At 39.0% G+C, this 13,978-nt stretch overlaps 1 protein-coding gene across 8 annotated transcripts in view; it reads right to left on the minus strand.

The window, feature by feature from the left end:
• Positions 1-926: 926 nt before the first annotated feature.
• LOC115218042 (general receptor for phosphoinositides 1-associated scaffold protein-like) overlaps positions 927-13,978 on the minus strand; it is a 287,072-nt gene continuing 274,020 nt past the window's right edge. For 6 of the 8 annotated variants that reach the window (XM_036505605.1, XM_029787800.2, XM_036505617.1 and 3 more), the window contains one exon: positions 927-3,980. In XM_036505605.1, coding sequence (XP_036361498.1) covers positions 3,487-3,980 — 494 coding nt within the window. In that variant the 3' untranslated portion in view covers positions 927-3,486. The remainder of the gene's footprint in view (positions 3,981-13,978) is intronic. The other 2 variants (XR_005000450.1, XR_005000449.1) reach the window with 2 other exon arrangements.

Below are 13,978 nucleotides of genomic sequence, written 5' to 3' on the forward strand. Positions count from 1 at the left end.
TGATGTCATCTCCTTTCTCACCTGTGAAAATTTTGTTGGTATAGCCATGAGATAAAAGTAAAAATATTATTTTTCATAATACACACATAGAAATGAGCAAACTTAGGGTATGGAGGAGATCCTAGTTGTAATGCCATCATTTTGAATGTGGCAAAATAGGAGCTCTATTACATTATATATATATATATATATAAACACACATAGCCTCACCTAGCACCTGTGTCGGTGGCACATAAAAACACCATCCGAAGACCCGGCAAGACTAGTCAGGCCATAACCCATGGCCCCTACCTGGGACGTAGTCAGTCCACCTGTGCATACCTTCCTTCTTGTGACACTTGTGAAGACCTGTTGAGGCAAGTGAAAATCAATCAAAACAAATCAAAATAGATGAACATCAATGGAATTTGTATCCTTGTGGTACCAGTGCTGGTGGCACGTGGCACACAAGAAAACCATCCGAACGTGGCCGTAGCCAGTACCGCATCGACTGGCCTCCGTGCTGTGGGCACGTAACAAGCACCATCCGATCGTGGCCGTTTTGCCAGCCTCATCTGGCACCTGTGTCGGTGGCACATAAAAACACCATCCGAGCGTGGCCGTCTGCCAGCCTCGTCTGGCACCTGTGTCGGTGGCACATAAAAAACACCATCCGAGCGTGGCCGTTTGCCAGCCTCGTCTGGCACCTGTGTCAGTGGCACATAAAATCACCCACTACACTCTCGGAGTGGTTGGTGTTAGGAAGGGCATCCAGCTGTAGAAACACTGCCAGATCTGACTGGACTGGTGCAGCTTTCGGGCTCCCCAGACCCCAGTTGAACCGTCCAACCCATGCTAGCATGGAAAGCGGACATTAAATGATGATGATGATGATGATGACATACATTTGCATGCACGGCAACAAAAGGAAATAATTTTTAAAAATACTTTTTTATGATTCAAAGAAGTTTCAAAAGAATCACAATTTTATTTCTGAAATAAAAAATAAAAAAAAAGTTTTATCATGCCCTCTTCCATAGATAGTCAAAGAATAGAGAGATAACCCCCAAGGTTTTGATTTTTATTTCTTTTCCATATATATTCCATGTGAGATGCCTGAAAGAGCAGGCTAGTTTAATTTGATCAAATCTAACAGGTTATTGGAAATATTAGTCTTTAGAAATATACAGAATCAACAGTTATCACATTCATTCACTTACTGCCACACTTATTTTTTTTTTTTTCATAGTGGGAGGTGTTTGATAAGACAAAGAAGGATGGCATGTTTTTTTTCTTTTTCCTTTTTATCTAAGTTCTTGTTTATGTATGCGTGGAAAGAGTATTTGTATGATGAAAAAGTGGGTGTATATACAGAATATATAAAAAAGTAAGGAAAAATAATGCATATCATTATTTTATTGATTAGATGAAGGGTAATAATAATAATGAGGTTTTCTAACATAGGCACAAGGGCCTCATATTTAGGTGTGTGTGTAGTGGGAAGGAGATAGTCGATTATCAGCTTCAGTACTTGACTAGTACATCTTCATCGACTCTGGAAGCATGGCAGGACATATTGACTATGGCAGGATTTGAACTCAGAACTAAAAGGAATACACCTAAATACCTTGAGGCATTTTGTGCAACACTGTACCAATTCACCACAAGGTAATAATAATAATAATAATAATAATAGTAATTGTTTCAAATTATGGCAAAAAGCCAGCAGTTTTTGCAGGAGGGGGTGAGTCAACTTCTATGACACACCCACCCCTCCGGTACTTGACTGGTATTTTATTTTATCAAGCCGGAAGGGATGAAAGGAAAAGTTGACCTAGGTAGGACCTGAACTCAGAACGTAAAGCGCCAGAAGAAATGCTGCAAGAATTTTGTCTGACACAAACGATTTTGCTAATCCATCAATAATAATAATAATAATAATAATAATAATAATGTTTGTAATCTAAATATAAGGCCTAATATTTTGAAGGGTTAAGTCAATTAAATCAGCCCTAGTGCTTAACTGGTACCTTATTTTATCGACCCTGAAAAAGTGAAAGGCAAAGTGGACCCAGGAGGATTTGAACTCAAAACATAAAGAGTATGAACAAATGCCCTAACAGTTCTGTCAAGTCAATAATAATAATATATAATTATCATAATAAAAATAATAATGATGACGGTGACCATGGTTTCTTTTGCTGCTATAAAGGTGATGGGTTGAGGACATAAGAACAAATTACAAAATGATAAGGTTTTCCTTAATTTTCACGCAAACATACATGCGCACATGCGGCCTTGTGATTAAGAAGCTTGCTTCCCAACTGTGAGTCATAGATCAAGTCCAACTATGTGATACCTTGGGTAAGCATCTTCTAGTAAGCCCAGGCTAACCGAAGCCTTGTGAGTGCATTTGGCAGACAGAAACTGAAAAAAGCCTGTCATAAATATGTGTGTGTGTATATATGTGTGTGCATCCATGTTATGGCATCATGGTTGTAAGTGCACATCACTGTCATACGAACAGTATTGTTCATTTCCTGTCTTCCATGAGAAACATGTCTGGCCATTAGGGAGATATTACCTTGCTTGGAAGCAGGTGAAAGTTTGTGACAGGAAGGACATCTGGTCATAGAAAAATCTACCTCGAGAAATTCCGTTTGACCTATGTGATCATGAAAAAGTGGACGTTAAATAATGATGATGTAAACACACGCACATACATACACGAATATATATGTGTATGTGTGTGTGTATGTATGTATGGTATATGAAATATCACTGATACATTTCTTTCCATTGTTATAGTCTTTCATTTATAATGAAAAGCTATGATCATGTTTACTGAAGGCCTCAACATTTAGGAGCTGGCTACAGTTGATTAGCTCACCCCCAGTACTCTTCAACCAATACTTATTTTATTATCAACCTCAGAAAGATAAAAGGCAAAGCTGACCTCAGCAGGATTTGAACTCAGAACATAAAGGTTTGCAACTAAATACCACAAGGCTTTTTGCTGTCTGTCACTCTAACAATTCTGCCATTCTCTTGCCCTTGTATTGCCGTGTAAGCGAAATCTTCAGAGATATGTTGGATCAGCATATGTATTCCTTCTGTGTATCGTTTATGAATTTATGTGAAGTGTGTGTTTGTGTTTGTTTGTGTGCATGGTAGGCACAAGGCCAGAAATTTTAAGGTATGGGTTAGTCTCTTATATCAACCCCAGTACTTGACTGGTTCTTCATAATTCATCAACCCCCGAAAGGATGAACTCAGAATGTAAAGAGCTGGAACAAATGCCACATGGCATTTGTTCACTGCTCAAACAATTCTGCTAATCCAAATGTATTGAAGCACATTTTAAACGAAAGAACAGATGTGAAAAATAATAATAATAATAATGATAATGATAATAATAATAATAATAATAATAATAATAATAGTAATAATAATAATAATAACACAAAAATTCAAAGCTTTTGATTATTTTCAGATTTTTGTGTCATTTCATAATCGAGTAACTTCATCTTTCTGGTTGATGTGTTCATTAGGAGGATCACTGTCTGACTGGGGGAAAAGGCTTTTATTTAAACAGTTGGTACTGCAGTTCTTGAGTTCTAACTCACTGTCCTCCTCAGCAGTAGAAAATTGTTCATTGTCAGCAACAGTTTTTGGTTTACAACATGCTGATTCTTCAGTTGAAAGAACCACTGAAAGACATTCTTGAGTATCTGTGCTTGCTGCCACTGAAAAATTACTGCAGGTGTCAGAATCTGAATCGACACCAGCTCTTTCCAAAATGCTTGCAAGCTCTGAGGTATCACTACCATGGCTGTTGTTGGCATCGGTATCGCATGAAATAGGGGTATAAGAAAAATGGCAGATGTTTGGAAGATTGTTCATAGAACATGGTCGAATTAAACTGTACTGGTCAAAAGCACTGTCCAAAGAACTGGCTGAACTGCGACAACTTAAGCGAGCTCCATCTGTTCTTGACAAACCTGTAAAATAAAACAGAAATATATGTCTTATTAAGAGAAGCAAAATTATTTTTATGGAAAAAAAAAATGCAACACCTTCATTGAATATTTGTAAAACAATAGCAAAAATACAGGATTACAAAATATCTCTTAGATCTTTTGCACTGAAGGTACCTAATTTCAAAAGTTAGTAAAGGTTTTTTAAAACCGAATCAAAGGGCCTTAAAGTTAACCAAGCTAAGACAAGAATGGTTGTTAGTAATATAAGTGCTGTCTGACTGGAACCCATGCTGGTAGCATGTAAAATGCACCATTCAAGTGTGTTCAATGCCAATGCTGCCGGACTGACCCCCATGCTGGTGGCAGGAAAAAGCACCCATTACACACTTGAAGTGGTTGGTGTTAGGAAGGGCATCCATATGTAGAAACCATGCTAAAACAAACATTCAGAGCCTGGTACAGTTCTCAGGGCTTGCCAGCTCCTGTCAAACCATCCAACCCATGCCAGCATGGGGAATGGATGTTGAATGATGAAGACGCATACATGCATTTGATTTTACAAAAAAGCAAAAAACTGTACAAAGTAAAATTCAAATTTTCAATTTATTTGAAGCCAAGGCTTTGTTCCATTGCTAGTCTGTGTTCTCTCTTTCCATTTTTCGTGTGTGTGTGTGTGTGGGGGGGGGTACCTTCAGCCTTTGCTTGATAAACCAGATAATTATATTGAACATTTAGAACCCAGCATGGCTCTTTGATTGATCTACTATTTTCAGAATTTAAAAGTAATGGCAGACAGCATCAACCAAGTAAATATAATTATACTCTACACCAAATGTAGAGTATTTTCCCTCTTGAGCATTACAGATAACATACATGATACAGACATACTCACACGTGTGTGTGTGTGTGTGTGTGTGTGTGTGCATGCATGTGTATGACATTTCGATTGAAGTGATTATTTATTTTAGTTTTGAAATTTCAAATTAAGAAAACTGCCACATTTAAAAAAAGAAAAAAAAATTAATTTAAAAAAGAAAAAAAAAAATTCATGTGGAACAGATTCAAATCAAAAGGTTGAAAAAAAATTTTTTTTTAAATGAAACTGAAACCTAAATTCAAAACAAAATTCAACCGCAAAAAATCCCCCCCCCCCCAAAAAAAATTAAATTTAAATTTGAAATGATTGAAAAGCTACACTAAATTTCAGTATGAAATTGCTTCACAGTTGCTGTATCATAATGCTTGTTATCATAGTTTCAAGTTCACTGCATATTACTTTAGATAAGTGACTTTCTGTCAAATGCTTGCATTGACTGAAATCTTGAGAGTGAAATTTTCATCCATCTTCTCTGCTTACTAGGGTCATGGATCGAGAGTCCAGTTCACAAAGAACTTCTTCGTAGAGTCTTATCAGGAGCAACTGTCATTACACTTTCCAGCTGGATTCCTAAGCATGTCCAACTGAGACTGTGGGTATTATCCAACCATCTCTTTCTTGGTCTTCTCCTTGTTCTCCTACCAGTTTACTCAGCTCAAAGAATCCATCTTGCAATTCTTTTCTGTGACTCCTTTCAAGCAGGCCTCACATAAGTGAAGTGGCTGAGTTCCTTTTGAGCATTGGGCCTCATGGAGGCAAAGTGGACGAGTTCCTTTCAAGTATTCAAGATATGTACATGGGAGAATAAGGACTAGTGAAGGCAGGCACAGAATGTGGTTGATGCCACAGCATTAGTTACAAAAGGAGCGAATCATGGTAAATTTCATGGGATCTGGTGATGAGGGCAGGGAAGTAAGCACTCCAGAGAGGAGAAGACATTTTATTCTCTTAGACCAGTGGTTCTCAACTGGGATCCATATGATCCTTGAGGGTTCCCATAAGATTCTATTGTTAAAATTTATGTCCAATAAAATGGTTATATTTTAACTATACACAAAATATTTCCACAATTTTTTCTTTATACCATTTCTTAGAATATTTAATTATAAAAACGAGATAGGATTTTTTAAACAGTGAATGACTATGAAGGCTCATCCAAGTTAAAATAGGAACCATAGGGGTTGACAGATAAAAGAATGGTGGAGAAACCCTGGCTTAGAAAATCAAAGAAGTGTTCAAAAACAAGAAAAACGGCATAGCTTGATAAACGTAGGGAAGAAATGGAAAGAAATCGAGCTGAAGGCAAGAATGGTCTTAAAAAAAAATTCTTCCTGAGCAGAGAATAAGTTTAGCTTTGGTTGAACATAGTCAGGAATATTCTTTAGATGATGCCAAAAATATAAGTAAAATGCAAGGAGAGGAAAACCATAAAAATATATATATAAAACAATTACATTTTGGAAGAGTTATTTTAACCATTTAAACGCACAACCTGTCAAATTCAGTTTTCACTTTTTGAGGTGTCAAAATCTGTATCCACTAACTGCAGATTTAACTCTGTGTGTGTGTGTGTATATATATATATACATATATATACACATACAATGTGTGTGCATATATGTAAGTATAAAATGTGTGTAATATTTATATATATACTAGCAGTATCGCCCGGCGTTGCTCGGGTTTGTAAGGGAAATAACTATATAAGCATTTTTAGAGAGTTACTTCCCTTATAAATTCGGGCTTTCTTAGCCATTTTTGTTTTGGTGTCTTCAAGCCATGAAGTCGTTGTTCTAAAAGAACGCTGGTTTCCTTCACAACGCATTACGACGTTGATTTCTTTACACTCCCTTCCCCACAGCTTCACGAGGGAGGGAAGGGGGAGAAGCAAACAGGTGCAGCTGTGAGCGTGGACGCCAACTCCGCCGCCATCGACATACGATGCATTTTATGCATTAAAATGGAATAAAAAATGATGTTAAATTATTTTTAAAATCGTAGACTCATCGTTGACGCGCGCTAATAGTCAGATGGGCTCGATATGAATCACGACTATAAGATACCCGAATTTGGTTAAACTGCACCGCAAAATGTGGGAGAAGTTAGGAATCTAAATCGAAGGGGACAGACACTCACACAACTAGAGTTTTATATATATAGATATATATACATATATATACACATACAATGTGTGTGCATATATGTAGGTATAAAATGTAATATTTATATATATATATATATATATATTATACACATACATATACACACACACATATATATATATATATACACACCACACACACACATATATATATACACACCACACACACACACACATATATACACACACACACACATATATATACACACACACACATATATATATATACACACACACATACATATATATATATATATATATATATATATATATATACCCATGCACATAAATACATGTGTATATATACATATTCATGAAAATATGTGTGTGCATATATGTAGGTATAAATTGTGTGTAATATTTATATATATATATAAAACACACCTTTTATACCTACATATATGCATACATATATATATATACATACACACACATATATATACATACATATATGCACACACACACACCACACATATATAATACACATACACACAAATACATGTGTATATATACATATTCATGAAAACATCATCATCATCATCATCATCATCAGTTAGCGTCCGTTTTCCATGCTAGCATGGGTTGGACGGTTCTACTGGGGTCTGTGAAGCCAGAGGCTTCATCAGGCCCAGTCAAATCTGGCAGTGTTTCTACGGCTGGATGCCCTTCCTAACGCCAACCACTCCGTGAGTGTAGTGGGTGCTTTTTACGTGCCACCCCCCACTGGTGCCAGACAGAGCTGGCAAACGGCCACGAACGGATGGTGCTTTTATGTGCCACCGGCACGAGGGCCAGGCGAGGCTGGCAACGGACACGAAACGGGGCGGTGCTGGCAACGGTCGCGAAACGGAAAGTTCTCTTACATGCCACCGGCACTGGTAACACATCTGCAATTTCCATTGATCGATTTCCATTGATCGATTTCGATTCTGATCCTCACTTGCCTCAATGGGTCTTCACAAGCAGAGTTTCGACATGCCACCGGCACTGGTAGCACATCCGCAATTTCCATTGATCGATTTCGATTCTGATCCTCACTTGCCTCAACACATCTTCACAAGTAGATTTTGTGTCCCAAGAAGGGAAGGTATGCATACGTAGGCTGGCTCCATCCCATGTAGAAGGCCACGGGTTGTGGACTCACTTGTCCTGCCGGGTCCTTCTCGCGCCACAGCACACTTCCAGAGGTCTCGGTCTCTAGTCATTTCCTCAGTGAGACCTAAAGTTCGAAGGTCGTGCTTCACCACCTCGTCCCAGGTTTTCCTGGGTCTGCCTCTTCCACAGGTTCCCTCAACCGCTAGGGTGTGGCACTTTTTCACACAACTATCTTCATCATTCTCGCCACATGACCATACCAGCGCAAACGTCTCTCTTGCACACCACAACTGATGCTTCTTAGGTCCAGCTTTTCTCTCAAGGTACTTACACTCTGCCGAGTGTGAGTACCGGCATTACACATCCATCGGATACATACTGGCTTCATTTCTAGCGAGCTTACGCATATCCTCAGCAGTCACGCCCATGTTTCACTGCCATGTAGCATGGCTGTTCGTACACACGCATCATACAGTCTGCCTTTCACTCTGTGCGAGAGGCCTTTTGTCACCAGCAGAGGTAAGAGCTCTCTGAACTTTGCCCAAGCTATTCTTACTCTAGCAGTTACACTTTCAGCACACCCACCCCGCTGCTGACTTGGTCACCTAGGTAACGGAAACTATCAACTATTTCTAGTTTTTCTCCCTGGAAAGTGACGGAAGTTGGTCTCAGAGCATTTTCAGTGTTTATTGTTCCTGAGCATCTGCCACATACAAAACCATCTTCCTAGTTAGCCTTCCTTGACATTGCTGCATCTTTATGTGTCCATAGCTTACACTTGGTGCATCTTATAGAGTTTCTACCTACACCTTTTCTACAGATCGAGCAGGGCCATCTACCTGAAGGTGTTTGTGATTTGTCTACCTTCCTACTGATTACGACTTTGGTTTTAGCTAGATTGACTCTGAGGCCCTTCGATTCTAATCCTTGTTTCCACCCTGAAACTTCTCCTCCAGTTCTGATAGCGACTCAGCAATTAGAGCAAGGTCATCAGCATAGAGGAGCTCCCAAGGGCATCCTGTCTTGAATTCCTCCGTTATTGCCTGGAGGACTATGATAAATAGGAGGGGGGCTGAGTACTGAGCCTTGGTGGACCCCTACCTCTACCCGGAATTCTTCACTGTACTCATTTCCAACCCTCACCCTACTAGCGGCGTCCCTATACATGGCCCGCACAGCTCTCACTAACCATTCATCTATCCCTAGTTTTCTCATTGCCCACCAGATAAGGGATCGGGGGACCCTGTCGAAGGCTTTCTCCATGTCAACAAGCCAGGTACAGGGCTTATCTTTGGCTAGGTATTTCTCCTGCAGCTGCCTTACCAGGAATTAGCATCAGTAGTACTTTTCCCTGGCACAAACCCAAACTGCATCTCATCTAAACTAACTCTCTCTCTAATTAGTTGGGCTATGACCCTCTCCGTAACCTTCATCACCTGGTCCAACAGCTTGATACCTCTGTAGTTATTTGTATCTAGGGCATCACCTTTACCTTTGTAGCAGTTGACTATTATACTGCTACACAAGTCATCATTGGTATGACCCCTTTGTGTATCACCTGATTAACTATATGGGTGACTAGCTATAGCCGACACTACCAGACATTTTGAGCATCTCTGCAGTGATTCCTGATGGGCCTGGGGCTTTCCCTGTCTTCATGCTTCTAATTGCCTTAGCTACCACAGAACTATCAACTCGGATAGCTGGTCCCTCTGTTGGGTCAACATTCGGCAGACTCTCTTTATCCCATTCATTTTCTTCATTCAGCAACCTTTCATAGTGGCATCTCCAAACCTCTCTCTTCGCATCCTCATTTAGCGCAAGTGAACCATCTTCCATGCGAACACACTTCTCTCCTACCACATCACGATTCTCTCTCAAACACTGTCTTGCAACACGAAACACACCTCCAGTCTTTGGTCCTCACGGCGCAGAACATTGGCAAATTTTTTCTTATCTGCTTCCCCTCTGGCTAAATAAACCTGTCTCCTAGCTTCTCTTTTGGCAGTCTGATACATTCCCTGCTACCCCCATTTTTCCAGACCTTCCAAGCCTGTCTCTTTTCTCTAATAGCCCTGTCTACAATATTGTTCCACCACCACGTTATTCTAGGTCGAGAGGGGACTTTGCACCAGCCACAGATCTGGTCAGTGGCTCTCAGCAGGTTGTCCCTTAGAAACGTCCAGCTGTCTTCTACCCCCTGTGATGATCTCTATCCCTTCTACTTCGTCAGAGGCTTCAAGTAATATGTCCCTAAATCTCTGTCCTTTGCAGGATCTTTAAGCTTCCAGATCCTTCTTCTCCATATTTGTCGTCTTCTGGTTGTCCTCCTAGTCCTGATCCTAAAGTCACTAACTACCAGTCTATGTTGTGGGGTACATTCTTCACCTGGGAAGTTTTGGCATTTATAAGCAGCCATCTCTCCCTTTGCCTTGTAAGGATGTAGTCATTTGGCTGGTATGTTGGCCCGATTGGTAAGTGACTAGGTGGCTGGTAGGTTTCCTGAAGTTAGTGTTGCAAATCATAAGATTATTTGCATCGCAGAACTCCAGCAGCCTGGTTCCCTCCTCGTTGCGGGAGCCATAGCCATAGCCTCCATGTACGCCATGGAAGCCCCCAGCATGTCGTCCAACGTGACCATTGAAGTCACCAGCCACAAAGATAAGGTCTCTGTCGTTCGTCAATGAGGTAGTCTGCAGTAGAGTGTCATAGAATCGGTCTTTCTGTCCATCGGGTAGCCCCGACTGAGGAGCATAGGCTGATATAATGGTTGCTAAACTATGATGAAGCACTAATCTAATCTTAAGTATTCTGTCACTTACTCTGATTACCTCAATTACTTTATCTACCCATTTTCTCAGCGATAAGTATACCCACGCCACCAACCCCGTCAGTGTTCCCTGCCCAGAAAATCTTGTACCTGCGTTCCTTGCCTGTGAGGAACCTAGCTGATCCTCCTCTCCACCTTATTTCTTGCATGCAACATATATCCACACATCTCCGTTCAAGCATCTCGACTATCTCACCAGACCTACCTTTCAGAGTGCCAACGTTGAGGGTGCCAACCCTGAGGGAAGACATGGGCTCTAGAGACCCTGGGACGGTGGACAGTAGCTTCGTGTACCTGAAAAGAAAGCTCGCATTTGGCAGAATTCATGTGCAAGAAATGAAGTAGTAAAGTAGCCTTCAGTACAACCTGCATAACGCTAGCCTTTCATATTTTGCACTGTATGAACATTACCTTACATAGGTCGAGACTAGGGGTAGGGAGGGGTATGGATGGTGAGAGCATTTGCAGTCTTCATGGGAAGCAACCCCGGAATGGAAAGAAATAGGAACTCCGGCATGCGTGGTGGGGGTGGGAGGGCGGGTGCACCGTAGCTGAGTAAAGAGGTTCTGTTAATCGTGAGCTAGCAAATGGTTTGTATGAATTGGGAGACAATACTAAACGAAAAATTGAAATCAGAGTGGCTATGAACCTGGAGACAAGTCTAAACGAAAAAAAAAAAAAAAAAAAATGTTTGAGCTAGACAGGGTAATGAGGGAATACTGAAAGAATGAGTGACAATACAATGAGATGGAATTGAAGAATAGAGAAAGAATAAGGATAAGTGCAAGAAAGAAGGTAGTCGTAGCGAGGTTGGACGATTCACTTAACTTTTAGCCATTCATGATCTGTGCGTATTCTTTAGATATTTTGAAGCGTGTGGGGTTAACGATAAATGCGATGGCTCTTTTATGTATGGCGATGATGGTTTGGGGAGGGGGGGGCATAGAGGACCATGGCGATGATGGTTATGGGGAATGGGGGACATAGCGAGAGAGAGATACGGTTAGTTAGAGAGAGAGGTCAAGGGACACTTGACAATAAGCGTGTGAGGGAATTTGACTGGGGACGGCATTGTCGATAAATAACTTAGATAAATAGGTTGAAAATCAGAAAAATCAGAGGGAATATCATTATTGATAGCTAATATAACACCGTAGCTGAGTAAAGAGGTTCTGTTAATCGTGAGCTAGCAAATGGGTTTGTATGAATCGGGAGACAATACTAAACGAAAAATTGAAAAATTGAAAAATCAGAGTGGCTATGAACCTGGAGACAAGTCTATTATATATGTGTGTGCATGTATTTCTATTTATATTCCTATCCGGTTATCCTCATACATTACACATTGTCGAATGACATCAGTTATGTCAGCAGAGAAGACTTTCACTCTCTCATATAATGAATACGTTCTCCTAATACTTTTGTCATTAATAAAACTGTAGTATAACGGATATCTGGTTTGCATGAATAAGAAGCACTGCCTTTAGAGAAGATTTGTAGCAATATTCAAATGGTAACTTTAAACTGTTAAATAATACATGGCATACTTAATAAAAGCACTTTAGCAAGACAGGAAACTGAAGTCAGTTACTACAGGTCAGAGAATTATTAAGAGAAATTCTAGTAGACTTTTGAATTGAATCAAGATCTGTTCGAATTCAACAGAAAAAAAAAGGCCTCAGAACATTCTTCGGTTGATTATATAAAAGAGTGAAGAGTTATAGGAATGAAAATTATCTCCAAAATACTGACAGTAATTACACTAGAAAACTGTAAGCTAATGAAGGGATTTATATAATTCTTGTTCTTTTATCATTCATTTATTGAAGGTCTACACTGCAACCCCATCAGCATTTATGTCACTTCTTTACAGCATGAAACCTGTTCAGTTCTACCCCTTTCTCTCACATCACTTTTAAAAATATTTTCAAATTCATTGGAATACACAAGCGATGTATTTGATTACAATCAGTGTAATGAATGTGTTAAAACATCTTTTTTTTTTCTGTTTTACTATTTAATTAGGGGTCAAATAGTAGCTCTGTGGCTCTTCAGTTTATCAGAGCCTCCAGACTGTCAAAAGCAACCGAAGAAGTTAGCCTCAAACTAGAGTGAAATCTGATAAAGGTACCCAAGAACCATGTTGCAAGAAATAGGGTTTACCACTTAAGAATTCATCATGCAAAGAGTTGGAATAAATGCTACAAGGCATCTTGTCTAATGCTATGATTGTTCTGCCAATTGACAGGCTGGGACTGAAAGACAAACTTGACTTTGTCAGAATTTGAATTCACTATGCAAAAAGCTGTCTTTACATATTGAAGACATTTTGTCCTGTACCATACTAAAACTGCCAAATCATTGCCTTATAATAGTCATTTAGATAACAATAGATAAATAACAGTTGCTTAAATTAAGATACATTTTTAATTATATGTTTAGACAGAAGTAAATTTAAAACATACAAGGATACTTAAATCCAAATACAAGGATACTTAAACTTAAGTTGGTAACTGGTTCCAAGACATGCAACTTAATTAAAAAAAAAAATGATATAACATGAAAAATCCTTTTTAAAAATGTATTAGTTTATATCTTTTCTAACAGATGGTTTGAATATATTTTCACATCTATTCTAGTTGATTTTCCACTTCAGTATTGCTTTTCAGGTGTTTTGTTTTTTTCAAACTTTTATGCTTTTAAATATATGAGACTGACATAAATTTGAAAAAGACATAATTCAAAATGACATAAGTTTAGGCATGCCTGTACATCATAAAGCATAATACATCACACATGTGCATGCATCTCTCTCTTCACACACACACATATACATATATATATATATATATATGTGTGTATGTAGATATATATATATATGTAGATATAAAGGGTGTGGTGAATATATTGTTGTCTAAATTACGCAAAAATAAAAATAGCACTGACATCTCATTTTAACAGATATATTCACCAAAATTACATAAAAATATCTTGAAATACTAAAGAGTAAATTTATTCAATAGAATTGCATTGGCTTCAACCATGGCCTCCAGACA

The sequence above is a fragment of the Octopus sinensis genome, linkage group LG1 (genome assembly GCF_006345805.1).
Source record: "Octopus sinensis linkage group LG1, ASM634580v1, whole genome shotgun sequence".
Lineage (NCBI taxonomy): Eukaryota > Metazoa > Mollusca > Cephalopoda > Octopoda > Octopodidae > Octopus > Octopus sinensis.